This window comes from Puntigrus tetrazona, chromosome 2, assembly GCF_018831695.1.
Source record: "Puntigrus tetrazona isolate hp1 chromosome 2, ASM1883169v1, whole genome shotgun sequence".
Taxonomy (NCBI): Eukaryota; Metazoa; Chordata; class Actinopteri; order Cypriniformes; family Cyprinidae; genus Puntigrus; species Puntigrus tetrazona.
The window spans coordinates 9,916,939-9,942,860 of NC_056700.1; the positions used below are offsets into that span (position 1 = coordinate 9,916,939).

Genomic DNA, 25,922 nt, shown 5'->3' on the forward strand with positions numbered 1-25,922 from the left:
AGTCTGTCATTGTTTATTCAAAAATAAACAATTTTGTTTGTAGCCCAGTTGTTTCTGTACTATTTACTACATTCAAATAAAACCTGTCAGGAAAACTACAGTTAAAATTGTGAAGTGAGTTTCTGATCTTTTTGGTTTTTATTATTATTAATAAGTATGTAATAGTTTATGCACTGGTTATGAATTGTTTAATTTCATTAATATATTCTAATTAAAATGGATAAAAACCGAAAGCAATCTGCACGAAAGACATTGACTGAAAAACTTCCGTAAAATACAGTAATAGGTGGAGTAACTTTAAATATTTGCATAGTGTATAAAGAATGATGTGGAAGAGACGTACAGGTAGATGAGAGCCATTCTGCTTTTATTTTAAAAACTGTCAGTGCCGCGGCCATTTGTTCAAACTGTTCAGTTTCTCCCTTCACACTCCATCAGATGTGTAACAGCGAGGATGCACATTCAATCTACTTCAACGCTTTTGTAAATAGACTAAACAACCGGAACATAGGCAACAATGGAGAACATGGTAATAAGACTTTACTGACACTGCCAGACAGCCAACCGTGAGGAATATGCATGGTTTTTATCACTAAAACATTTATACTGAAAGACGAGGCCAACGTTTCTGTGAAGATGGTTAGGATGCTAACTTAGCCAGCTAATCCTCCTTACGGGGCTTCAAGCTAGGAAACTCGCGGAATTACATTAGTGTTTTATGTAAATTCATGTCGTGGCGAAGATATGCTTATAGAAAGCAACATGTGCTTTTCTAAACCTCAGCATTTGGCTTATAGGACACATAGACTGTTGAGTTCCAGCACTCACTAGCTGTCCAGCTAGCCCGGACCTGTCTCAAAACCTAGAGTACTGCCTTCATGGGCAGCATTTTGGGCGCCCTAGGAGCGCGCGAACGTTCGAACTCTCCCGCGATCAAACATGCTGTCTAGATAGGGTCCTCACCTAGGATTTGAGACAGTCGCCGGGAAAAATTCTCCCATTTCAAGGTTGGACGTGTGAGTTATGTTGACTTGTTAAAAGCAAAGCTTACATTATAAATATCGAGTGAGTAATCTGCCGTGTGCCTCTTTAAATTATTAAACAATAAGTAAAACAGTTCTTTTTTGACATTGAACTAGATGTGTGAAGTGAAATTCTGCAATGTCTTTGAAGTTGAAGTAACTACATGGATATGAATAAACACAATTAATTCATTTAACAACATCAGACCTCTAGGTCTGGTCAGTACTGAATAACAGGTCCTTGTCTATGCGAACTTCCAGAGCAATTATTGACTTGATTTAGCTAATCAACTTTTATACACTATGCACCGTTTAAATTCCTTCCAATTTAAATAGATACTTTACGAGACATTATTTTTTCGATTTAAAAAAAAATGGACGTTGATATCTATCTGGTTATTTTTGGACGTGCACTGGCTGTGTGGTTTTCTGTTATACAGTCACTGTAAAAATGTTTTAGGCACAGATAGGACCCAAACTCAGTCAACTCTGTCAAGGAATTTATTAACCATTGAGCTAACGCATACAAGCCTATCAGTCATTTTGTTTCCGTACCAAGAAAAGCTGTAAACAGTAAACCATCACGCGCACGTAGAATGACACAGAACTGTGAATTTCAGTCTCTAGCTGTCAGAGAGCAAAAGCTGGTTGATTTCTCACAGATATAAACAGTAGATATAACAGCGGTTTTGAGACGTTGGCCAAGAGCTTATTTTTAGTGCTTTTTAGTCACTAGGTTATACATGTCACTCGGTGATGAAGTATTGCAGTCTTTTTTGTCCATTTCAGCAGCTCTACTGTTGTGAGACTCGTGTTCAGAACAGAGAAGACTGACAGATGACTGCTGCTTTCCTCTTATTTCAGTGCACTGTGCAGGTGAAACTGGAGCTGGGACACAGAGCCCAGTTAAGGAAGAAAGTCACTACTGAGGGCTTCACACACGACTGGATGGTGTTTGTTCGAGGCCCAGAGGCGTGTGACATCCAGCACTTTGTGGAGAGAGTTGTCTTCCACCTTCACGATAGCTTCCCAAAACCCAAGAGAGGCAGGTTTTAATTTAAGTCAACGTTGTAACTTTATACAATACTCACAGCCATGTAGGTTAAAGTCCCTTTCGATCAGCATTAAAGGAAATGGGAAATGAAAAGTTGCGATAATTTAAACTAGTTTATATAGTTCCTTGATTATTACTTCGGAGTGGGATTATAGTTCATAGTCACATCAACCTAGAAAAGCACAATTTTTTTTTCCTGTCATGCTTAGTACATGATGTAACTACAAAAGTGTCAAGTTTTAAATAGGAAAAATATTGAAACTCTAGGTCATTTTTAAACGAGATGCATCAGCTCTAATTGGATTCAATGATCCATGCTAAAAGTGCTATCTCTAGACCCGGAGGTCGGCTGAATGGGTTCAAAAATGGTAAAACTCAAAGTTGGAAAATGAGCCGATTTTAAAAAAAAAAAGATGGAGTGTACCTTTAAAGAAAACATTTGTGTGTATGCCCGTTTTCTTCTGTTGAGATATCATGAGTAATCTGCGTTGTTTAGATCATGCTGTTGCCCAAACTAATATACTTTAATATACATATGACTATACATCTGTCTATAAGTCAGTGACTTATAAAAAAATATGAAAAAATTATTTAAAAAAATAATTATTAAAAATCCATTTACTCTATTTAGATTACAGTTTTAACATAGGTTTAATGTGATGCGTATTTCTCCATTAAATAAAAAAGCCAGAATTACACTGTTTTTATTAACTATTTACATATATTTTATTTAAATAATATTATTTTTAAAATACATACATATATATATATATATATATATATATATATATATATATATATATTTATTTATTTATTTATAGAGTAGAATTAGCATAAATGTGTGAATTGTAAATAAAAATTACTATTATTTAGTTAAAAAGTAGGAAGTTAAAATATGGCTAGCTGTGGAAAAACCAAGATTTTGCTAAATTGTATGAATTTTAAACAATTAGGATTGAAGGACGATAACGTTCTGGTTATTGTTCATTTAGATTGACTCAGTTTAGTAGTATTATATCTTATTATATTATTATAATAGTATTATAACCCTAATCCACAAACTAAAAAAATGTGTGTTTTTTCAATGTTACTTTTTCCTATCCCGGTTACATGTGCGGAGACAACCATAAGTAAGCCATTTATAGATTGACTTCCCAAAACATGTAAACACTGTGTGTCTGGAGTGCTTTCAAAGTATCTCCCTGTTTGTTTGAGTGGTCTGATATGTCAAACCCTGGCTAAACCAATGGTGTGATCTGGGGGAGTGTTGCGGAAACCTTTTTGGAAATAATTGTTATTTTTGCAATTCCATTGTGTCAGTAGTGGCAAAAAATAGCACACTTCATCGTATTGTAGCATGTACATGTACATAGCGCATTCTAGTTTAGCTCCAGCGTGGACTGTTAATGTTTAGCAATACATTTTTTCACAAGATTCTTTTTGATTCACAGTTTGTAAAGAACCCCCGTTTAAAGTGGAAGAGTCAGGCTATGCTGGTTTTCTCATGCCTATAGAGGTCTATTTCAAAAACAAGGTGAGCACATCCAATATCTACAGCAACACTGCTTTTATATTTTTAGCATTTTTTCTTTAATAATTGGTATGTAGGGAAAGTTAAGTAACCCGGTCTTCCTAGATGTGCTTTTTGATGCATGTTAATTCGGCAGTATTGGAAAAATGTTGTGATGAGGAGTTTTGCAACTCAGTAAAGGTAAAGGTCACACAACTAGGTGAACTCAGTATTTGCTCTGGGAGCTAACAGATTTTACAGACACACTAACAGAGAATTGACATGAAGCTATTCAACTACAGAGAACTTGGAGGGGGTATAAATGGTAAGAATGTGTGAATTTCGCTTTTATACTCGCTTACGTTTAATATCATTATCATTTTGCATATTTACTTTTCCAGAGTACGTAGTGGAATATTTATGGGGGCTTTCCATTTTCTCTCTTGTTCCCCGAAACATCGTCTGCTAAACATTGTTGAGCTAACCTTACTGTAAATATTTCACACACCGCTAGTCTGAGGTTGAGGTCTGATACTGGCGTTCGTACTTTTATCACCACACTTTCTTTATTAAATATTTGTTTTTATCGATAAAGCCTGAACATGCTTGACCCTTTTATTACAGGAGGAGCCTAAAAAGGTGTGCTTTAATTATGACCTTTTCTTGAACCTGGAGGGCAACCCACCCGTCAACCACCTGCGCTGTGAGAAACTCACATTTAACAACCCCACACACGAGTTTCGGCGCAAGCTGGTCAAGGCCGGTGGGGTGAGTGGGACTGTTTGTCTTTGCTTTTTCTGTACTTCTATAATCAGCTCTTTTCAACGGATTTCAAATCTCTCTTACATTGGGATGTTGTTCTTGTCCCAGGCTGTAGTTATTCCTGAGGGAGCGGAGATGATGCCAAGGCCCAGTCCAGATTATCCAATGCTGCCTACTATTCCACTCTCTGCCTTCTCAGACCCCAAGAAAATCAAGTCCTCTCACGCTGTAAAGGTTAGTAATAAACTCCCTCTTTGGTCAGCGAGTTACATCAGTTATTTAAAGTATTTATTTAAATTCTTTTGTAAGTATATTTTAAGTTTTTATATCTTATATAATATATAAGATCTTATATATATATATATATATATATATATATATATATATATATATATATATATATATATCTTTAGATCCTATATCTTTTTGCTTAAACTGAAAAAATAAACCATTTATTTGTTTATCTTGTTCCAAAGCTATATAACGTTCCCTTTTTCTTGGAAACACAAAGGGAACTAGAGGTTAAAATGTTTCAGTCCTGCTCCTGCAATGCTCTGCTTAGGTTCTGCTAAAAATAGGATATATTTATTCCCACTTCCACTTTTATGTTTTGTCCCACTGCCTTTAAATTCTAGCAGTTAGATTTTTCAGTTCAGTTCCAATATGATTCTTTTCCACTCCAGTGTAACAGGCTAGATTTTCCGATTCCCGCAAACATGACACAGCAGAAAAACAGAAGGTGCTTTCACATATAAAATAAAAACACAGGGAATATCCAAAGCAGTAAACTGTTTTTATGGCACAGTAGACAAATAACATTCTGTATCTTACAACATGAAATAAATTTATTTTTGGATAGTTATATTTTGCGGGCGACTTCCGAGTCATTTTCTGTCTCCCAGTTACCCGCACACACACCAATATCTTCCTTTCCGCACCCATACTCGGCAATTCAAAAATTGTGCCCTACAGCATCGGGTCACAAAAAAATGCAGACTTCTAATTTGAGCTTCAGTCAACCATATCTTATAATTAAACCATTACATTCATGTGTATTACTTTTACAGTGTCTTTACAAAGTTTTTGAAGCGTCAAAGTTTTGGTGGAACTTTCAGTGAATTATCTTCATTTGTGTTGCGGAAATGAACAAAAGCTTAATGGAATTAGAATGACATGAAAATGAGTAAACGGTTACTGAATTTTTAATATTCTGTGAGCTATCACTGGATGAACAAGCTTTCAATGAACAAGCTAATTTTTTCCGTGTGGATATGCTTTTGAGTCTGTACTAAGTGATTAGTCATTTCACAACTTTTTTTGTAGGAGTCGAGTAAAGATGGAGGAAGTGGGAGCAGCAAAGCCCTCAAAGCCCATAAGGCAACCAAAGAGCACCGAGAGCGCACACGAAAGGATTCAGAGAGCAAGGCCACATCCAGAGAGAGCGACCGAGAGAGTGGCAAGTCCTCACGAGACCAATCGTCATCCTCTTTTTCAAAGAAAGCCCCAGATGGCAGAGCGAAAGATGAGGGGAAAACTGTGCCCAAAGCAGCCTTCAAAGAGCCCAAACTCACAGTCAGAGAGTCCAAGATGGATGGTATGTCTCCAAAAGGTGGAGGAGCGGTGACGGGCGGAGGGGGACAGCTGGACTCTCGTGCCCCGAGCAAGAGGCCGTCGTCCGCCACCGAGTCTCCAAAGCTGAGTACCAAGAAACAGAAGAGGATGGGCTCTGAGGGCATGAAGGGGCCTGTGAGCGTAAGCTACAGCAGCAACTCTCCCCGCATTACCTCAACAACACCCTCCACGTTCCCCGAGAAGAAAACACCGAAAGATAAAGGCCACTGGGCAAAGATGAAACCCGAGGTGCAGGAAGTGAAAAGGCAGCCCGAATCCGACGAATCTAACTCTGAGGATGAAGCTTCTTCCAAATCGGAGGTATATTCTGTTTTTTTTCCCAACAGCGCAATGTGGATTTGCATGTATTTAAATATCGTGAAGCTCAAGGCTGCTGTTTATTTAGCAGTCGGCTCCATCCAGCCCTTCTAGTTCCAGCACCAGCTCCAGCTCTGATTCTGACTTTGAGCCGTCGCAGAAGCAAGGCCAAGGTACGGAGTTTAATCGTGAACTGTACGATCAGGAGTGTGTCACCTCAATGAGTTCGGTTGAACATGATACCTGTGTCCAGGGCCGCTCCGTTCTATGGTAGAGGATATGCGCTCTGAAGGCTCTGATGATGACAGCAGCTCTGAGGTTGAGACACCCATGAAGGCGACTCCACCTAACCAGGACTCTCGGTCTGTGCCAAAGACTTTGTATTTGCTCTATTTTGGTCTTGTGTGAATTTCGGTTCAACGACTGCCCACACATTAATATCAGCAGAGTCATGTTGCACAGTGAATGCAATTTATATTCCTTTCACAAGTTCATTTTTCTGTTTTTCAGTTTAAGCATGGACAGTGAGAGTGATGGCAACGAGGAGTCTCGTCCTCCCAGCCAGGAAGCCCCCTCACCTCTACCCAAACTCAGCTCAGCAAACCTCAAGGTAAGATTGGCATTGCATTGCAATCAAACTTTGCGCTGGTTTATGCACAGAATGTAAAATGGTGGAAGATTTACTTTGAAAGTATTTTCACTCAAATAATTACAGTGGCATACCTAACTGAACATGATATTTAAAGACTAAAATAGTATTACTGTGTTTTATTTACAACCTAGAAAAATCCTTTTTACAGTGAATCTGGTTTACAGTCAAACCAAACTATATTCATTCATTAAGGCACCTTCAAAACTCTGAACATTATTAGTTTATTCCAAAATGAATGTTAGACGACTCAAATTTGAGTATGCAATTAGATAACCAATTTAGGTCAACCAATCACCAAGCAATGCCTTAAATCACTCACATTTTTGGGCAGAGACATTAAAGTACACTATCCGAATTTAAACTATTAGAATTCATGAACGAAAACATTTTGTAACATGATTGTGATGTACCGTTTCCATGGTAATGCGATGTCAAGGTGTCTGAATAATTTTTGTCCCAAATTTTTATCTGTTTTAGTCACTGTATAAAGAATTGTAAAAATGTTACTTTATTTTGCTACCCTCACTCACATACATTAACTATAGTATCCTGCACCCACTAGTAAAAAAGATATCAAAAACTATATCTGGCGTCTGAATAATTTTTGTTTCGACTGTGTATTTGAATTCAATTTTACATCGATTTGTCCTTTGTCAGATGTTAGGAAAAAAGAGCCCAGATTCTTGCACCCGTGAGAAAGTGCTCAAGAGGGGATACGACAAGGTAGGAAGGGTAAATAACCGCATCATACTCATCAGTGACTGAAATCCAGATTTTAACTGCACATAAACTACAATGAAGCTTTTAAATAACTGTTCTGATTACAGGCTTATACAGAGGAGCTTGTGGACCTCCATCGTAGACTGATGGCTTTGAGAGAGAGGAACATTTTACAGCAGGTAACAATAACCCTTTTTTTCTTTTATCGGGGTGTATTTTAGGTGATGCATAAACTGTTTCCTTCTCTAGTATATATTTTTTCTCATTCAGTAGGTGTGTAAAAAGTTTCACAATTTTGTTCGAGACAAAAGACTGGTATTGTTTTATAAAATTTCTCTAAAATCTAAAATGCCAATATCATTGCCCGTTATACCAAAATAACCTTTAATTATTGATTAATGCATTAAAAAGCGTTCCCAGACTCTCTACAGTGGCGTACCCCCTGGGGCATTTAACATTTTACTATCACTATCCGCAGTCACACCTTTGCCGTTAAGGGATGAAACTTTCCACTTTAAACTGATTTACAGGTGCATTTTTTTTTTATCTTAGGCAAAGTTTCCATAAAGTGTATTATTAATATAATAAATAGAAGAATGGCAAAACTATTGACAACATTGTTGAGTGCTACAGTTAAAACGTCAAATGTTCACTTAATATTACGTCTTTCGTTGTTATTTAAAATCAGCGTCACATGCAATTGTTTGGATATTCAGGGAAAGTTGCATTCTTGCTTGTTTTTTGAAAATGAAAAACAATAAATCTCATAGGTATGTTTCTGTATCAACAAAGGTTTCTTAAATCAATGTGAAAATATGTTCAGCATATTTAGCACATCTTGTCATACGCATGCAGTTTTGAGTGCAAAAAATGAGGTTATTTGATGTTATTTGACCATTTATGGCACTCCAATTTCCCTGTTTTTATACTAGAAGCAGCATTTTGCTTGTAAGAAATAAATGGTTGGTTTTAATGTTACTTTAATTTGAGGTAGAACTGTGAACTCACCCCCTTTTAAGAACCACTATGGTTCAAAAGTTTTTTTATGTTTTTGCAAGGATTGTCTTATGTTCAGACTGCATTTATGTGATCAGAAATGCAGTAAAAACAGAAATCTTGTGAAATGTTAATACAATTTAAAATATTTTGATATATTTTAAAATGCATTTTTTTCTTTTGATGGCGAAGCAAAAACCATTACTCCAGTCTTCAGTATCACGTGATCCTTGTGAAACCATTATTTGTGTAATATTTTTGTGGAAGCGAATCTTATTTTTTTAACATTCGCTGCTGAATTAGAAAGTTTAAAATAGACAGCTTTTTTAAAAGCCTTTAAATATCTTTACTGTTATTTTCAATTGAAAGATTAAGATTACCGGTAGTGTTTACCAGCTGATTAGAGAACAGCTGATTCATGTGTGGTTCATCACTTTTCACCTTTCAGGAGTGATGTTTGATGCTTTTTCGTTCTCTTCTCTTATGACATGTGCATTTGCGTCTTTTAGATCGTGAACCTAATAGAAAAGACCGGCCATTTCAACATCACCAATACAACCTTTGACTTTGACCTGTTCTCCTTGGATGAGTCGACTGTACGTAAACTCCAGAGCTACCTGGAAGCCACATCCACATGACACAAGGAAGCTGCTCGGCCGTGATTTTTGCATGAGAGAGGCCTCCAAACTGACAGGGGGCAGAGGGAAAGGTATCGAAAGCAACATATAAATGCACAGGAACAAACAAAAACGAAATGAGAAAACAACAAAAAAAACAAAAACTTTATACTGTAATAGAAATAAGCAAACAAAAAGGACCAGGGGCGGAATTCAGGGTTTATCTAATAACAGCACTGCGCATTGCACTAAGAATCAAACTGTTGGCACAATACTGTCCAAAACGGACAAGATCTCGCATAGGCACCGTGGATGAGCTACCGTATCACAAGTAGGTACATTTAAAGACTGGTTTTGCACCAAAGCTATAACACTGGTGGAAAGGATCCTCGGCTCGGGCCTTTATGCAGGGGCGATGACTGAAAGACTGTGTCCCTTCTCTCCCCCGTCACTCTTCTGCTCAACGTACGTCACCCACTCAGCACAGCCTGGTGGCGTGGAAAGAGCCCAACTAGATCAAACCTTATCAGCATACTGTATGTGTCTGCATAGCTTTGTAGCCCCAACGTGTTGGATAAAGTACATACTCTCAAGCTTTGGTGATAGACGCTCCCTCGGATCAGCTGAAGGGGAAAAACTATCTGCCTTTGTAGTGCCTTTTTAAAATCTCATGTTTTTAATTATAATTGTTTGTGAGTCTCTCATCGGTCTTTGGATGACCAAAAATGATCTGTCAACGTTAAAATGCCTGAAATTGACATTCAAAGCCCTTTTAAACATGGTTTAATACCTGTCCGGAGAGAACACGTTATGGGAGAACCGTTCTGCATGTGTGATCTGAGAAGGTCTTGCGCATTATTCTATGTTTTCTTGATGGTCAGCGACACAAAGTCAATTTGTTACGCATTTGAAGTTCCTTTCGTAGTTTATTTAAGTAACTGTGCACTTTTTCTGGTCACTTCAGTGCTTTGTAATTATCTGATAACTATATTTATGATTATTTTCTCTTTTTTTTTTTTTTTTTTTTTTACATAATATTGACTTGCAAAAATGTACAGATTTTTGTCAATGTTTTTAAATGCATCTATTGAAGTCATATAATTGATTATTCAATCACTTGAGAGAATATGCACACAGATCGAAAGGGGGACGTTTTTGTCTGTATTCCAATGGTGTGATTGGAAAAGAGTCTTCTGTTCACCTGAAGTATTATTATACAAGTGAAAATGTATTTGTGTCAGATACGTATTGTCTGATGACATTGCTTTTTAAAAAGCATACCTGCTTGACATGTTATTCTTCATTGTCGATTGCCAGTTACCCTTTTTGATTCTCAATAATGTATGATTATAAAGTAAACAATGTTTTCAGTGAAACATTTGTGGCAGATGTATGTTACATCATGGGACAGTTGCAGTGATCTGTGTTTGTGCATGATTGACATAACTGGCAGGAGAATATGCATACGACATTCACTACCCTATACATTTATCAGCTATCCTCAGGACTATCGCAAATACAATAGATGCTCATAATAAATCCAAAACCATATAACTTGAAGTGCATGGTGGAAATGTCTTGTAGGTCTTTTCGCTGTGTTTTCTTCGCTACCGTAAAACGTAGCATATTAACATTAAGGGGAATGGGATCATTTACAGTATTTATGTAAATATGTAACAATGTGCATTATATAGGCTATCATATATTGAAAGCTGAAATTGTTGAACTATTAAAGCTCATTCTCCGTTTAGTTTATATCAGTATGTGTGTTTATAAATTTATATTTTATATGATCTTTTTGTGTCATGCCTACAATATGAATATAACTCATGCTGATTATTTATGGCAACATTTCAAACACGATTGACTCATTATCCAGCCTGTTATGAACGTGTATGGCTTAAAGTATTATAAACATGTGTTTTTTACTTTTTAAGCAATAGATAGTGTGCCCCGAATTAAAAGTGCAATTCATATTTACCGATATAAATGCCGTAACTTGTACACGAGATTTGAAAGACACCAAATGTGAAACTGGAAGGACCTGTATGTACGTCTATACAGAACAATAACATATAAACCCATGGCGTAAACTGGAGGAGTTTGTAGTAAAATTGTTTAGTCTCTTTAAACGTAGTGTGATGCGATAAAGTCTGCGTGTGGATAGTTCTCAAAATACGAGAACCCTGCCACCGACCGCAATCAAGCGGGAATCCGCATTCGGACTTTTATTTTAAAATTCAATACCGGAAGTGGTTTACTGCAGCTGGATTCCCATTGATCCCAATGGTCGATTTGCCGGGATACGAAACGGATGGAGAGTGCAGGCGTCGTGTTTACGGTAAACCTGCGATTTTTCATTTGTAAACACAACAATGCTGCTAGGGTAACGTTTTCGTCGCGTTCACATTTCAACAATTGCAGAACTGCGACCTTTAATGCGTACCCGAGAGAAACGATCATGTCTCGTTGAAATGACTCATAAGATCATTGGGCTGCTAGCAGCCGCTGGTGTTTTTTCTTAAACTCGTTTTTTATTTTTTAAAAGACAGATTATATGGGTATGAGCTGATCTGCGTTTTAAATGAGACCACACGTGTGTTTTAACATCTACAAGATGAATAGTAACCTCTGGAGCCCGTCCAGGAACAAAAGCTGCCCGTTTTGGTGTCCTGACAATCGTCAGTGTAACATTCACCAGCGTTCAGAAACAATACAGCCAGATTAAACGCGTTGACTTTGTTATGAGGTGCTGTTGATTTCACATCTCTCGTGATATTGAAGGTTGTCTAACGTAATCACAGTAAACCTATTTCACTGACACTGGTTAGGTTCAGCATATGGTATGGTACACCGTGTCTCTTAATGTGAGCTTTTCAGGTATCTAGTAGTAGCATGCAGAAAATGTGATTTAGTCCTTTGTTTGAATTAAACACATATTTTCTCTATTGCACGATGCATTGCGTCCGTTTTATCACGTCTGATTTTTCAGGAAGAACGTGAGAGGTCGTGAAGATGAGTTCTCAGCAGTATCCACGTCCAGGACTCCCATCTGGCCTGGGACAAGGACAAACACAAGGCAGCAACACTACAGGACTTCCAGGAAGTCAGAAGAACACAGGTTTAAGACACAGTGACTATTACAGACTCCTATTAAGAGCTCGAATTTTACTCTAACGCCTCTGTAATATTAATGCATGCTTAATATTTCATCAGTAAATGTTTAGTTATATACACTATTATTTAAAAGTTTAGGGTCGGTAGGTTTTTTTAGGAAGTTCACCAAAGCTGCATTGCTCTGATAAAAAAATACAGTTACAAAATGGAAGTATTATTAACATTGTGTTGCAAGTGTCTATATTTTAAAATGCAATGGCAAAACTGAATTTTACTCCAGTAAAAATACTCCAAATTACTTTTGCTCCATTACAGTCTTCTTCATGTGATGCTTCAAAAATCATTATAATATGCTGATTTGGTGCTCAAGAAACATTTAATATTATTATCATATAGAATACTTAATAATCTATAATACTTAAATGAATATAAAGTTGAAATATAAAACCTTTTGTAGCGTTGTGAATGCCTCAGCTATCACTTTTGATCACTGAGATCATTCTAAACAAGCAGACTTGTATTTACACCCTTAATTGACTTAATGTGGTTTCTTTAAGGAGGACATGAAGACTCTAATCATGCTCCACGTGAGCTGATGTCCAGCGGAGCCGCAGCATTCAGAGATGACAAGCAGGAGACGGTAGTGGTGCGCCCCTACCCCCAACCCCAGACTCAGCCCCCACCCCACGGAGCAGCTCAGCCTCTGCCCCCTCCTCTCCCTCAGCACCTCCCCATCCAGCCTGGCACGCCTGTGTCTGTGTCAGCACCACCATCCCACCTCCCTCAGGGTCTTTCCCTAGCCTTCACCGAGGGTCCTCTGAAGGTACACCTCTGAAGTACCTTCAGATTATAAAGCTGATCCCTCTTGTCGTCTTCGTGTGAGCAAGCATACGTAAAAAGGGATGACCATGTTTGCTTACATCTCTCTTCTCTTTCCTCCAGTCTGCTCTGAAGACTCCCATGCCAAGCCGTGTAATAGCTCCAGCACCAGTGTCAGCACCGGGGCATCTCACTCTCCCATCTAAGGTGTCTGGTCATATCACCGCTACTATGGAGTCTACACAGGCCTCTGGTATTCCTGTGGCAACCATCAGTGGTCAGCAGGTCAGTAATAATTTGTCTTTTTTAAGTTTATTTTTAAGGCTTAATCAAGTGCAGTTTTCTGTAATAGTCATTACTATATTTTCACATTGAATCTTCAAATTAATTTCAGGAATAAACGTGCAGTTTATTATATGTGTGACCATGAACCAATAAACCATTGAGGTTAAATGTTTTGGTCATCGGGATTTTTACATCATCTGAAAGCTGAATAAAAAAGCTTTCCATTGATGTATCAGGATAGTACATTATCCCTTGTTATGTATTCTATCCTTATTCGTAAGGATAGGACAATAATTAAGCGAGTTGCAATTATTTGAAAATCTGGAGTCTGAGAGTTGGAAAAAATCTAAATAAGTTTATAAAATATCTCCATGGAACATGACCTTTGAATCATAAAAGAAAAAGTGATAATTTGGACCTATGCAGTGTGTTTCTGGCTATTGCTACAAATATACCCATGCTACTTATGTCTGGTTTTGTGGTCCATGGGTCAGACACGCACACACACACACACACACACACACACACATATTTTTAAAATCACTTATTCCAAGTAATATAAATCAAACTGCATTTGGGTTGTTTTGAATAAGTATGAAACAACTTAAACACAGGTAATTTACAGAACTTGCAGTATGTTTACTTGCATATTAAAACTTTGTTTTACAGCAAAAGCAGGTAACTCCACATTTCATATTAAGAGTTAAAAACACTTGTTAAATCTTTGTAATCTCCTTAGATGGCAGTGTTGTTGTTGATTATCCGTCCTCGATCTCTTTTAGTCAGCTTTGACAAAACTCCTCTTAGTGTGTCTTTTCAAAGCGAAAGTAACCTTCTCACCTCACCTGAATAAAAGCATTGTAATTCGCTAAAATGGACTTATTGGCTTCTGGTCAAAAAAAAAGAGATAAGGCAAAGTTTAAAATTAAAAGTCCTTTCATTATTATTCCTTCATAATTATTCAACTAAATAAAAATGCCTACAGTTCCAGGGAATATTTCATCTATTATTTTACAATAAAAAATGCACATTTAAAATATATATCTCATATATAAAATATAAGGTGTATATTTTATATATCCTAGAAATATATTTGAAAAAGGGGGTGGGCGTCATATTTTCTCATTAGTAGCTCTTGCTGTGTGTCTGGTTTGGTTTTAATTGTTGTTTTTGTCTCAATAAGGGTCACACCGGTAACCTGCATCATCTAATGACCAACGTGCAGATCATCCGCAGCGGAGCCCCTGCACTGCAGATCGGCTCCACTGCTGCCCCTCAGCATTCGTTCACCTCCCATTTACCCAGAGGCGAGTTATACATTTCAAGCAGGTTTCTATTTCACCCAAGCACCATTGGCGCGCTGACTGACTTGTTGTGCTGTCACAGGAGCGGCTGCGGCGGCAGTGATGTCAAGTTCCAAAGGAACCACAATGTTGAGACCAGCAGCCTGTCCGAGCTCCGCCACGGGGCAGCCTACAGTCCAGCACATTATCCACCAACCCATTCAGGTTCTTACATCTAACAAACGTCGACGGCTCCTTTTGAAAACGGATTCATCCTGATGCGTTTCATACATATCTGTTTGTGTTACAGTCTAGACCTATAGTCACTACTTCTACGGCAGTGCTGCCTGCAGTAGTGGCTCCGGTGACTGCAACAAGACCTCAGTCTCCAGTTATCACTACAGTGGCTGCCCACTCTGGTGAAATGGTACACGGGTAAGACGGATTGTAATTAAATATTTTTGGAGGTCTGAAATGATAATGCTTGATAAGGTAAACATGTCTGTTGTGTGGAAACTATTTGTCAATTTCTCAGTTTTAATCTGTTTTAATTTTGACGTATTTTGAATTTTGATGATGAGTCTTTGATATTTTCAGGTGATAGAAAAACTAAGCTAAACACTCATATAATCTCAAGTCTGGCGTTTCGAATTCTGCCAGTTTTATTATGAAATGTAATTTATGTTTAATGTTGCAAGGCACACTGTATCTGCAGCAGCACTTGGGATAATCATCTAATTCTCTTCTAGTCATAGCAAGAAATAAATATGAATCAACATAAGATATGTTAAAAGATATAGAACAGCTTACTCTATCATCATGTAATCAGTTTTCAACTGTGGAAAGACATCAATAAATCAGCTTGTAAACATTTACATAAGCCATTTACTGTCTATTTATTGACTAAAATTTGTGTGTAAAATTAGTGAGGACCATTTTAAATTAAATTACATTGTTAACTCGTTTTCCTGTAACTTATTTAAACATACATTGTATAATGAATTGAATGGTTTATCAAAATCTCTGTTTGGTAAAAAGATGAATTGGAGTAGAAAAATCATGAAAAAGGTGATAAAGGAACTGCCTTATGTGCAATATGAATAGTTGTAGTATAATAAACTGTCTTGTTTTGTTTTACTGGCTTGCAGTCGCTCTGCGATGACGATCCACCCGCCCCAAGCCACCTTGAGCATCCAGCGCCCTCCGCCCTCACGGGACACTCCCACCCGCATCACTCTGCCCTCCCACCCTGCCATTGCTGCTCAGAAAGCCCTTTCTCACTCTGTTGCACAGGTTGAAATCATTCTGCCTTATACTTTTGGAAACGTTAAAACAAAGCAGGAAGTGATACCCCTCTCTTGCTCTGTCGTAGAAGCCCATCTTCAGCACTGTGACACCTGTTGCTGCCGCGACAGTGGCTCCGATCCAGGCCACCAATACGGCGCCATCACCCACTACAACAGGTGGGTGATAAATCTGCTCTTTAGACCAGTGATTCATAGACATCCATTCAAGATGTTTACATATGTATTATAGCACTAAAGGCCTGCTGTGTCGTTTGAACCCATTTTTAAAGGCTCCACCCCACACACTCAAATATCCAGTAGCAGTATTGTCACAATGACGGTGGCCTCGCACTCCTCTCATGCCACAGCAGTGACCACATCTACCATCCCTGTGGGTAAGTTACCTTTAGCTCATCTGACCTCGAATTGATTTATTTCTAGTAGCACAGGTGATGATATTTTGAATATATCCAGTGATTCTATCGATTTTAATTCAAGTTTATTTGTATATCGCTTTTCACGATGCAAATCATCGCAAAGCAGCTTTACAGAAACATTTACGGTTTTGCGTTATATTTAGCAGTAGGTTATTAGTGTTGACTAACACTAATATGGTATAGAAATATATGGTAAAAATCAGAGATATGAGTTTTTGTATTTATTAGTCATTTATTTGTCAGTCTTTGTGACATTCAGTTTAATATGATGTAGAATACAAAAAGATGACCTTATTTAACTTCAGGACTTTATAGCAACAGTTTGAGCATATTATTATTTATTTATTGATTTAAACTGTGACATGTTAATTGTGAAATATGGTCAATAATATTTCCTGAGGTTAGAATCAGGCCAAATCAGCACATTATAAGGGGCATGTAACACTAAAAAAATGGACATTACACTTAAAAATATAAACTATTAAAAATATTTATCAAAAAGTCACTTTTTCAGATTACTGTATTATAATTTTGTAAAGAGTTTAAACAATGTTTTTAATGTTTGTCTACTGAACCATGAACAATTGTTGGACATGCAACCATGGAACAGAGAAAACACTGCACAATTTTAAAGATGTCAGATCACTGTATTCTTGGTTTCAAGTGTTAATCTTGGATTTACATAGATTTCATTCTTTCTGCATTCAAACAAATAGGAGCTGTACTTGCACGGCTGGAAAAAAGCTGCCTGGAGGCATAACGACTGTATTGGCTGACCGAACAGACTTGCTTTTAAATGACTTTAGTTGAATGCAGATAACTTTGTGCATGCATTCATTTAACAGTGTGGGATTGCACCTTTACGTAATCGCAAATGAGATGCTGTTTTTGCAAAAAGATTTTCCAGGATTTTGCTTGAAAAATAGTAAACACTTTAATGGCTTGTTTTAGCTAAAGTGGTCCCGCAGCCCATCACACACACGTCACCGCGCATCCAGTCCGAGTACACTGGAGAAAGGGGCAACCTCATCCCAATTTCCGGTCACCGCTCTTCTCCGAACCCCATCACCATGGAGAACCGCACTGACAACAGGTATAAATCCTATCTGTTTAATTTGTTAAAGAACATACGCTCTTTTTTTCCACCTACTTTACATTTAAAATGTGTTTTTGCCAGCAAATTGGCTATTTCGAACATCCGATATAGAATTACCATATGTCTGTTTGCCCTGCTTTTAATAAGATGTTTTGTGGCTCTTCACAGACAATCTGTTCCAGTGCAGTTTCAGTACTTTCTGCCTACCTACCCATCAGCACCGTACCCGCTGACCCACACTTACACCCCCATCACCAGCTCTGTATCATCCATACGCCCTTATCCAGGTACCATACTGCTACATCAGATACGATAATTGATTTCCTTCCACTGTTGGCTTTAGATTATTAACAGTTGTTTGTCATGTGGTCACAGTAACTGCTCAAGCGCCCAGTGCAGCCATGCCCACTCAAGCCAGTGTAGGAGTCGCTTCTGCGGTTCATCTGAACTCCATGCAGCTGATGACGGTGGACCGCATTACTCAGATCAACACTCAGAACATCCAACCGGCTGCCATGACAGCGCAGGGCATCCAACCCACTCCCATCCCAGCCCAGGGCCTTCATACGTCTGCCCAGATCACCACCCCCAGCATTCAGCCTACACCCGTCAACCAACAACAGCCCCCAGCGGAGGCTAAAGCTTCAGGTGAGGCTCCTCAGATCAGCTGTGATCGATATTAAGATGCTGTGTTCGTACCAAGCACTAAAACCCTGAAGTTACAAAAGAACACTAAAGCTGAGTGTGTTTTTTTTGTGTTGTTTTTTCAGTTGTTCTGGCTGATGGGTCCACACTAGTGGCTAACTCTATTAGCAGTGCATTCAGCAACAGTCAGCCTGTCACTACTGTGGCCCAGACACACAATCAGAGTGCCAACGCTGGAACCCCCTCACTTGTGACGTCTCCTCGACCCAGTATTTTGCGGAAGAAACCTGCCAACGAGGGGTGAGGACTAAAAACCCACTATCGACATATTCTCCTTAATATTGTTCAAGTGTTAATCTCACTAAGATGTGCGCACGTCGTATTTTACCAGCACAAAAGATCCAAAAGTCCAATTTATATATTTACAAATATTTCATGTGTGCATACTTTAGATTTGCACAATAGAAAGCAAAAGGGAATCCGCATTCGTGTTTCACCCAAAAATGACAAAGAAAGTTATATTTTGAATTAAGTATGACAAAAAAATTTAGACATACTACTTTCATTTTTCCTGCCAAGTATAATGTCTTCTGATATAAAGTATAATAACAGTTAATTTGGGAAAACATTTTGATTACTGTAATGCATTTATCTCCAGAAATCATTATTATTATTTTTTTCACTCATCTTTTAATGAAGTCTGATCAATTAACTAATTGCTAACTAGTTAATTATCATCAAAACAGCGTCATGTTGCAAAATATTTCACAAAATCTTGCTACTAAAATGTGTTAGGTTTTAGGTGTTTGCTTCTTTTCTCGAAATATAATAAATATTTTTCCTTTACAATTTATAGAATTCAGAATGGTTTGCATAAATATGACCAACAATCGTAAATCTATATGACCTACACTTTTCTTTTCATGAGAATCATGTTTATAAATTATAGTTTTCATTAAGGTTTTGAATTAGCTTTTTTTTTACTTTAACTTTCATTTTTATTTTCATAAAAATTGTGCTTTTGTCATATTTCTTAATATGTTATAAGTCATTTTAGTTCAACAAACATTTCAATTAGTTACTTGACTTGGAAATTATATGTATAATTTTGAGTTCAGTTGGTTAACAATTGCAACACTGATGAAAATCTACCATAAATAGTTTTGATGACCTATATATGTTCTCAAAACTCATTAATCTGTCTCTCTTAATATATTAAAGTGCTGCTGTTAGGAAGAACCTGATCCCAGGTCAGCTCAGTGACTCCACAACCCCCAGAATCGATGGACACATCAGAACTGCATCAGGATCACCTCGTCCTGCAGGGTATGAAGTATTCTCATTGATCATATTGATTTTTGTAGTGTTTGTTGGTCTTCAACCGCCACTCGGCTTTGTTAAACACTGCATCTCCAAACTCTTTGGCAGGGTGAAGCCTAAACCTGACATCCACATGAGTCTCGCTCCATCAGTAACCGCAGCAATAGAGACCATTCCCAGCCAGGGAAACGAACAGCAGCCTCAACACGTGGGACCATCTCCCTCCCAGCTGGCTTCTCAACCTCTCCCCTCTCTCCTGACGTCAGCAGCGCCCGCCTCTCAACCCGCTCCTGCTCTCTCGGCCATACCTGCTGCCGTGGCAGTCACCCCGCCAATCCCCTCCATGGCCAATGTAGTGGCCCCACCCACTCAACCAGCTGCCAGCACTAATTCAGCATGTGCCATCAGCTCCACCCTCCCAGATATGAATATTAAGCAGGAGGCAGAGCCTATGGATAGTACAAAACCAGGTGAGGCCTTCATGCAAACAAGATTTTACATTAATAGTCAGCCTGGAAGTTAATCCGCTTTTATTTGACATTAAGATTAATTCAGTCAACCAATATTTTGCATATTTAAAACAATGAAAAGATGACGTAATATGATGTTATACTTCAGAGAAACGCATACCAGGATGCGGAAGTGTGTGTCAGTTCATGGTTTAACTAATAAAGCGGTTTCTTTACCCCAGCGGCATTAGGGCAAAGCAGTGGTGCACAGATGTTGGCAGTCCCTGCTACAGACATCACTCCTGGAGCTTCACCCAGAAAGAAGCCCCGCAAGCAACAGCATGTCATCTCCACTGAGGAGAGCGAGATGATGGAGACCAACAGTACAGACGAGGAGAAGTTCCCACCCGAACCCCTCAGCCAGCGTGCAGAGAAGCGCAAATCCCCTCCTAAAGAATACATTGGTAAGCTTCGTTACTATGAAGCTGTTTCTTCAAGAGTTTTAGAATATCCAGAAAGGTCCTGAAATGTGTGCCTTTATTTTCACTGTTCGAATTTTTGTATTTTATTAGGATGCACACACATTAAATTAAATAAAAAATTTTTTTTTTTTTATAGCACTCAATAACACTAAATATTTTTATATTTTAGAACATTAAAATTTCATTAAAAAGCCAGTACAACAAACACTACAGTGATACTTACTAACAAATGTTTGATAGGTGAGACAACAATGTCTTGGAATATCTTGGACTCTCTTAAGGCTCCTTACTGCCTTCTCCCTGTGGAAGTCAGCCAACCTTTGTTCTAAATAGTGCATTATGAAATGACAACAGTGGCGGTGTCGTAACCTAACAGAACAGAGGCCAAACTTAATAACATTGCTGGATTAAGATAAACCAACATGGAGATAAAAATCAGAAACATCTTTTGTAAGCTGTCCTGGAAATCACCAGCAACTACAGTTGAACTGATGGCACCTACTGTATAATGTGTTATGTATAAATTTTTGGCTTGTCACACAAGTTATGTAATGTGCTTTTGACTTTGAAGTTTTCGCTTAAAGAAACCCAGTTAAATCACTAAGGCATTGTAGCCTCTAATATCAGTATTAAGTGCATCTGTTTGCTTCATCTGCTTGCAGATGAAGAGGGGGTTCGGTATGTTCCTACTCGAGTTCGGCCTCCGATCACTCTACTGCGCCATTACCGCAACCCCTGGAAGGCGGCATACCACCATTTTCAGAGATACAGCGACATCCGTGTCAAGGGTCTGTCTATCTTATTTGCATTAACACAATTATATAGTCTGTCATCATTCATTAATACCAGCTTGTGTTGCGCAATCAGAGGATAAGAAAGGCACCCTGCAGGATGTGGCCAATCAGAAAGGAGTGGTGTGCAGAGCCCAGGGCTGGAAAATTCACCTCTGTGCAGCTCAGCTCATGCAGCTGGTGAGACTTTCTCTTTAATTTATGACCAGACAGTGGCGATGTCAAACTTATGTCAGCATGAGTGTTTTTTTGTTTTTTTTGTCACCTGTCTGCAGACGAATCTGGAACGTGATGTTTACAGTCGTCTGACGACGCTCCAGGAGGGTCTCATCCCGAAGAAGAAGGCTGGAGCCAACGATGATCTTCACCGTATAAATGAGCTCATTCAGGTTGGAGCCACTGATCTCTTTTACCCACACTTGACCATTTTCATATGGGTTATAAAAAAAAATATATTTTTTTTTTATTCATTTGCTACAATCAATGTTTTTATTTGAATACCTTTGTCATTGCAGTGCTCACTTAAATATATATTTTTAAATTAATAAATTAAAATAAATTAAGTTCTTTAATAATAAATTACTTGTAAGCATTTTAAATGTAATCTTTAACAGATTTCAGAATGAATATAGATTTGTCATTTACAGAATATGTTTATGGAACGTGATCCATAACTGTCTTAATGTCTTAATGATTTTTGGTGTAAAAGAAAAATCAATCATTTTGACACATACAATGTATTTTTTGGCTATTGCTACAAAATATACCCAGGCGGATTAATGTTTTGTGGTCCAGGGTCACGTATTTATTTTATTATCAGTACACCTTTACTATATAAAAAAAAATTAAACGGTAACATTTTTTGAAAGAAGTCCATCATGCTCACTAAAGCTGTTTATTTGAAATATGATTATTATTACAATTTTAAAAAACTGTTTTATTTTAATGTATTAGTATGTAATTTATTCATGTGATGCAATCATTACTCAAGAAACATTTCTTCTTAGTATCAGTGCTGAAAAGTTGCGCTGCTTAATATTTTTGTGGAAACTGATCAGTTTTACGTATCAGTTTTCAGCACCCTTTGCAGTATGGATTGCTTAGCATTTATTCGAAATGAAACTCTTTCGTCACATCATAAATGGTTTAACTGTCACTTTCGAGAAGCGTCGTAAACGGCACATAATCGATGTTAACGGTAATTCTCTTTCACTGTATAGGGCAACATGCAGCGCTGCAAGCTGGTGATGGACCAGATCACAGAAGCCCGTGACTCCATGTTGAAAGTGCTGGATCACAAGGAGCGTGTGATGAAGCTGCTCAACAAGAACAGCAGCGCAAAGAAGCTCAATAAGCTGAAGCGTAAGGACAGAGCATAAGATAAACTGACCAGATATGGGACAGAGTTCAGCACGACCACAGACCCTCTTGCACCTCGACCCCTAGCATGCAGGCACACTGCCCTGCCTCACCCTATCTCTACCAGAAGACAGTCCTGATGCAACAGCAAGATGTCTTCATCTGGCACACCCTTCCTTTCCCAGAATCTGTAGGGAACAGCAATGTTAAACCACAACATGCATCCTTATCTTCACTGAAATATGAATGTCTAAATGTTTCATTTCGATCAAGTCACAAAGAGGTTCCTTCCCGTTGGTTGTTTAGAATTCCATTTTATTCCAAGTTACACGTAATCATCCATGGATGAACCGACGAAATGATATCCGTAAAAGCAATTGTACATCTTCAAGTCTATAGATTTCATTCACCATCTTTTTTTTTTATTTTATTGGGTGCCTTGAATGATGACCTGATATTGACAGTCTGTACTGTATCAAACACCAAATGGCAGTATTACACAATGGCTGTTCAACGTACTGAAAGGTTTCCATTTTGTATTGTAGCGTTCGAAACAATAAGAATTGAGAAGCCATAACAACACCATCCTTTCTGCCCTCAGTGAACAAAGACTGAAGTATTTTACCACACGAGTATTGTGGGAAACGTTAAAGGTGCTTCGGTGAAATGGAGTATTGTGCCTTTCCGTGTGCCTCATTGGATGGGTTCGGTGAAGGTTTAATGGAGTCTATGTGTCTGTGTCATTTTACGTTCTCGAGTCACTGCCTTGTGATTTGTGAGGAATGTTTTATGTGTCATCAGTCTTGCAAGCACTGCTCCAGCTCCAGCTTTCTGGATTGGCTCTTTATTTTTATGGATTTCATTCAAACCGTTAAAGGCGTGAGAATCATGTTCAGATATGACATGGCAATCACAATTTAGAGCGTTTTATTGTGTGTATGCACACAGTTGTGTATCTAAGTTAAACCTAAGTATGTAAAAATAAAAATAAGCCCTTTTCCATTTTTGTTTCTTCATAAATGAACAATATTATGGTTTATTTTTCCAGTTAAGTTGCTTGAAGCAGTGTCAATTGTGGTAAAAGATAAAGCCTTGTATACTGTTTGAACACTCAATTTCATTTTGAATGACATTTCATGTTGCACTCCGCTGCTGAAGTAAAGACACTTTGTACATGACTCTGTGGATGTTTGTTTTTTTTTTTTTTTTTGCAAAGTCTAATTTAATTTAGATATGTTTTCACTCATCAATGTATTTGCATTACCATTTTTTAAATTATAACACTTTTTATTCAAATTCCATCTTGAGGGCCTTTCTCAACCCCCGCAACCTGTCCTTTAAAGTCAAACGTGCCCAGTATGAACAAGTTTAAAGAACAATATATTAATTTCAAGGGTTCATGAATTGAGGGGTGTAACAATTCGCATGTCGTGCGATTCATGGTTATTTTCCAAATCATAGTGATTATCCCTATCCCCTTGTTAGTGGAGAGCGATGTAATTTCCTCATTATCTTCAGCTGGGTTCCTATGACAACAAAAGCAGCAGATATCGCTGTTTTAATATCATAATTGTCTTTTTATTGTTCGCATAACTGTTACAAATAAACATCTGAAGATAATGCAGAAATGACATTGCTCCGGTTGACATAAACAATGACACGCATGTGTCCTTAATCTTTTGACAAATAAGAGCTCATTGCACTATAAATCCTTAGTTTAACCTCCTTCGTTTAAAAATATTTGATCCATCCCGCCAAAATGACAGCTTGTGGAATGTACCATCCTATGATGTAATAGTGTGTCCAAACTCCGCCTCCACAGAGGACGATCAACGCTTGTTTGGCCCTGCCCTCCGGTTTAACGCAGGGTTATGCAGAAATCAAACGATAAAGATGGCCATGAACACAAGATGCTGTTCAGTGCCAAGTTGTAAAAAACCTTTTACACTACTTTTTTTTTCTGATCCCAATTTTAGTAAAGAGTAGATGAAGTTAGAATGAAATCAATTCTTTGTTCATTTAATTTTAATGCGGATTTATTTGGCACATTTTGACGTGGTATTTTGAGAAAGATTGAAACTGAAAGCCGTGCTGAATATACTGGATCTAACTAATTTTGCAAAACATAAGTTTGAGTAACTGTTTTTATTGTGTAGTTACCTCCGTCTGTTCTTTTGATATATACTGAAAATGTATATGCTTTTAATCTAAATCACAGCACTTTCCATTTGTAAGTATATATATTGTTTGTCAGACAAGCCAATCATAGCATTACATTGTAATTGAGGCATCAAAGAACAGTACAAAATAATGAAAAAAGAGATTTGTCTCTAATAATATAATAAGATATAATAAGATAATAAAACACTAAGATATAAAAATTTGAAAGTATAGTCGTCTTGAGGGCTGGAATAGAATGTGTTTAGATAAGTAATTGTTATCGGTTTGTAGGGTGTGACTAACATTTCGAGTTTCTAAGCACTTCAAAAAATTGATTTCTCCTTTCTTGAGTCATTTATGGTTCTAGAGTTATCCAGCTGGTTTGGTTTCCATCGCATATCACCATGGAGACCAATACTACAGAATGTAACACTTTACATCCTTATTCCTCAAATATAATCATTAAATAAGCTTATCTAAGTGGCAGCTGCAGTACTGAAGCTTTTTTTGTGTGTGTTCTTAATCGCTTAATGTTTTTAAGGGCTATAATAAGTCTGAATATACAGTCGAACTCCAGGAAATAAGGATGTATTGATATTGACCTTAACTGTGTACTTTGAAACCTGCTTACTGCTTCTGTATATTTTCATAATCAGTGCGTGCAACATCCTTGTCCACTGCTTATATATGACCACTGCTTATATATGACGCCCAAGCAATTCCAGTATCTGTGCAGTGAGACTACGCAAAATGAATGTATACTCTAGAATCTCAGTTTTACTGCTTAACAGCCGCTCTGACTCAAATAATAAAGCTGTCCTCTGGTACCATCTTCCTCTTACGTGAAAAGTCCAAAAGGCACATGCCGTGCGTAGTTAATGGGTAGGGGATTTATTTGATAAGACTCCCAACATTTTAGATTTCATGTGCAATGCATCAAGCCACTAAGAAACTCTTGATGGAGTCATTGTCTAATTTATTATTTTCTTTCTGACTTTGTTGCTATTAAGCTCATTGGAAACTTAAAGAGTCAAGCTCTGGGACTTCTAATGACGTCTCTTCAGTGGTTGATGGTGATAATCAGCCCATGATGGAGCAAAGTCTAGGGGCCATAAAGAAATGAACACTAGG

General features: G+C 37.8%; 2 protein-coding genes across 8 annotated transcripts; both read left to right on the forward strand.

Annotated features, from left to right (window-relative positions):
- Nucleotides 1-392: 392 nt before the first annotated feature.
- Nucleotides 393-10,306, forward strand: mllt1b (MLLT1 super elongation complex subunit b). 7 transcript variants are annotated; one of them, XM_043221348.1, is made up of 12 exons: nt 393-529; nt 1,887-2,067; nt 3,528-3,610; nt 4,211-4,354; nt 4,457-4,582; nt 5,672-6,280; nt 6,366-6,450; nt 6,531-6,639; nt 6,788-6,887; nt 7,587-7,661; nt 7,757-7,828; nt 9,155-10,306. In XM_043221348.1, exons 1-12 carry the CDS (start codon nt 518-520, stop codon nt 9,281-9,283), a joined length of 1,725 nt encoding a protein of 574 aa, XP_043077283.1. In that variant the 5' UTR covers nt 393-517; the 3' UTR covers nt 9,284-10,306. The 7 variants fall into 7 exon arrangements, with proteins under 7 accessions (XP_043077283.1, XP_043077301.1, XP_043077292.1 ...); XM_043221366.1 differs by having other exon boundaries at nt 7,587-7,652; XM_043221357.1 differs by having other exon boundaries at nt 6,369-6,450.
- Nucleotides 10,307-11,487: 1,181 nt separating this feature from the next.
- Nucleotides 11,488-23,809, forward strand: sap130b (Sin3A-associated protein b). The gene is made up of 21 exons (XM_043221924.1): nt 11,488-11,603; nt 12,255-12,383; nt 12,937-13,202; nt 13,322-13,483; nt 14,667-14,790; nt 14,870-14,991; nt 15,077-15,201; nt 15,915-16,059; nt 16,139-16,229; nt 16,343-16,447; nt 17,441-17,582; nt 17,754-17,872; nt 17,961-18,233; nt 18,356-18,530; nt 19,452-19,556; nt 19,659-20,020; nt 20,242-20,463; nt 21,144-21,269; nt 21,349-21,452; nt 21,548-21,661; nt 22,493-23,809. Exons 2-21 carry the CDS (start codon nt 12,278-12,280, stop codon nt 22,649-22,651), a joined length of 3,147 nt encoding a protein of 1,048 aa, XP_043077859.1. The 5' UTR covers nt 11,488-11,603; nt 12,255-12,277; the 3' UTR covers nt 22,652-23,809.
- Nucleotides 23,810-25,922: the final 2,113 nt, after the last annotated feature.

Excerpts from the sequence above, each read along its gene's own strand:
- mllt1b (XM_043221348.1), top strand. Across the intron at positions 4,355-4,456 it reads AGCTGGTCAAGGCCGGTGGG|GCTGTAGTTATTCCTGAGGG; the intron begins GTGAGTGGGACT and ends TTCTTGTCCCAG. Across the intron at positions 6,281-6,365 it reads AAGCTTCTTCCAAATCGGAG|CAGTCGGCTCCATCCAGCCC; the intron begins GTATATTCTGTT and ends CTGTTTATTTAG.
- sap130b (XM_043221924.1), top strand. The coding sequence starts at position 12,278 with ATGAGTTCTCAGCAGTATCCACGTCCAGGACTCCCATCTGGCCTGGGA. Across the intron at positions 13,203-13,321 it reads TCACCGAGGGTCCTCTGAAG|TCTGCTCTGAAGACTCCCAT; the intron begins GTACACCTCTGA and ends TCTTTCCTCCAG. Across the intron at positions 17,873-17,960 it reads ATCCATACGCCCTTATCCAG|TAACTGCTCAAGCGCCCAGT; the intron begins GTACCATACTGC and ends ATGTGGTCACAG.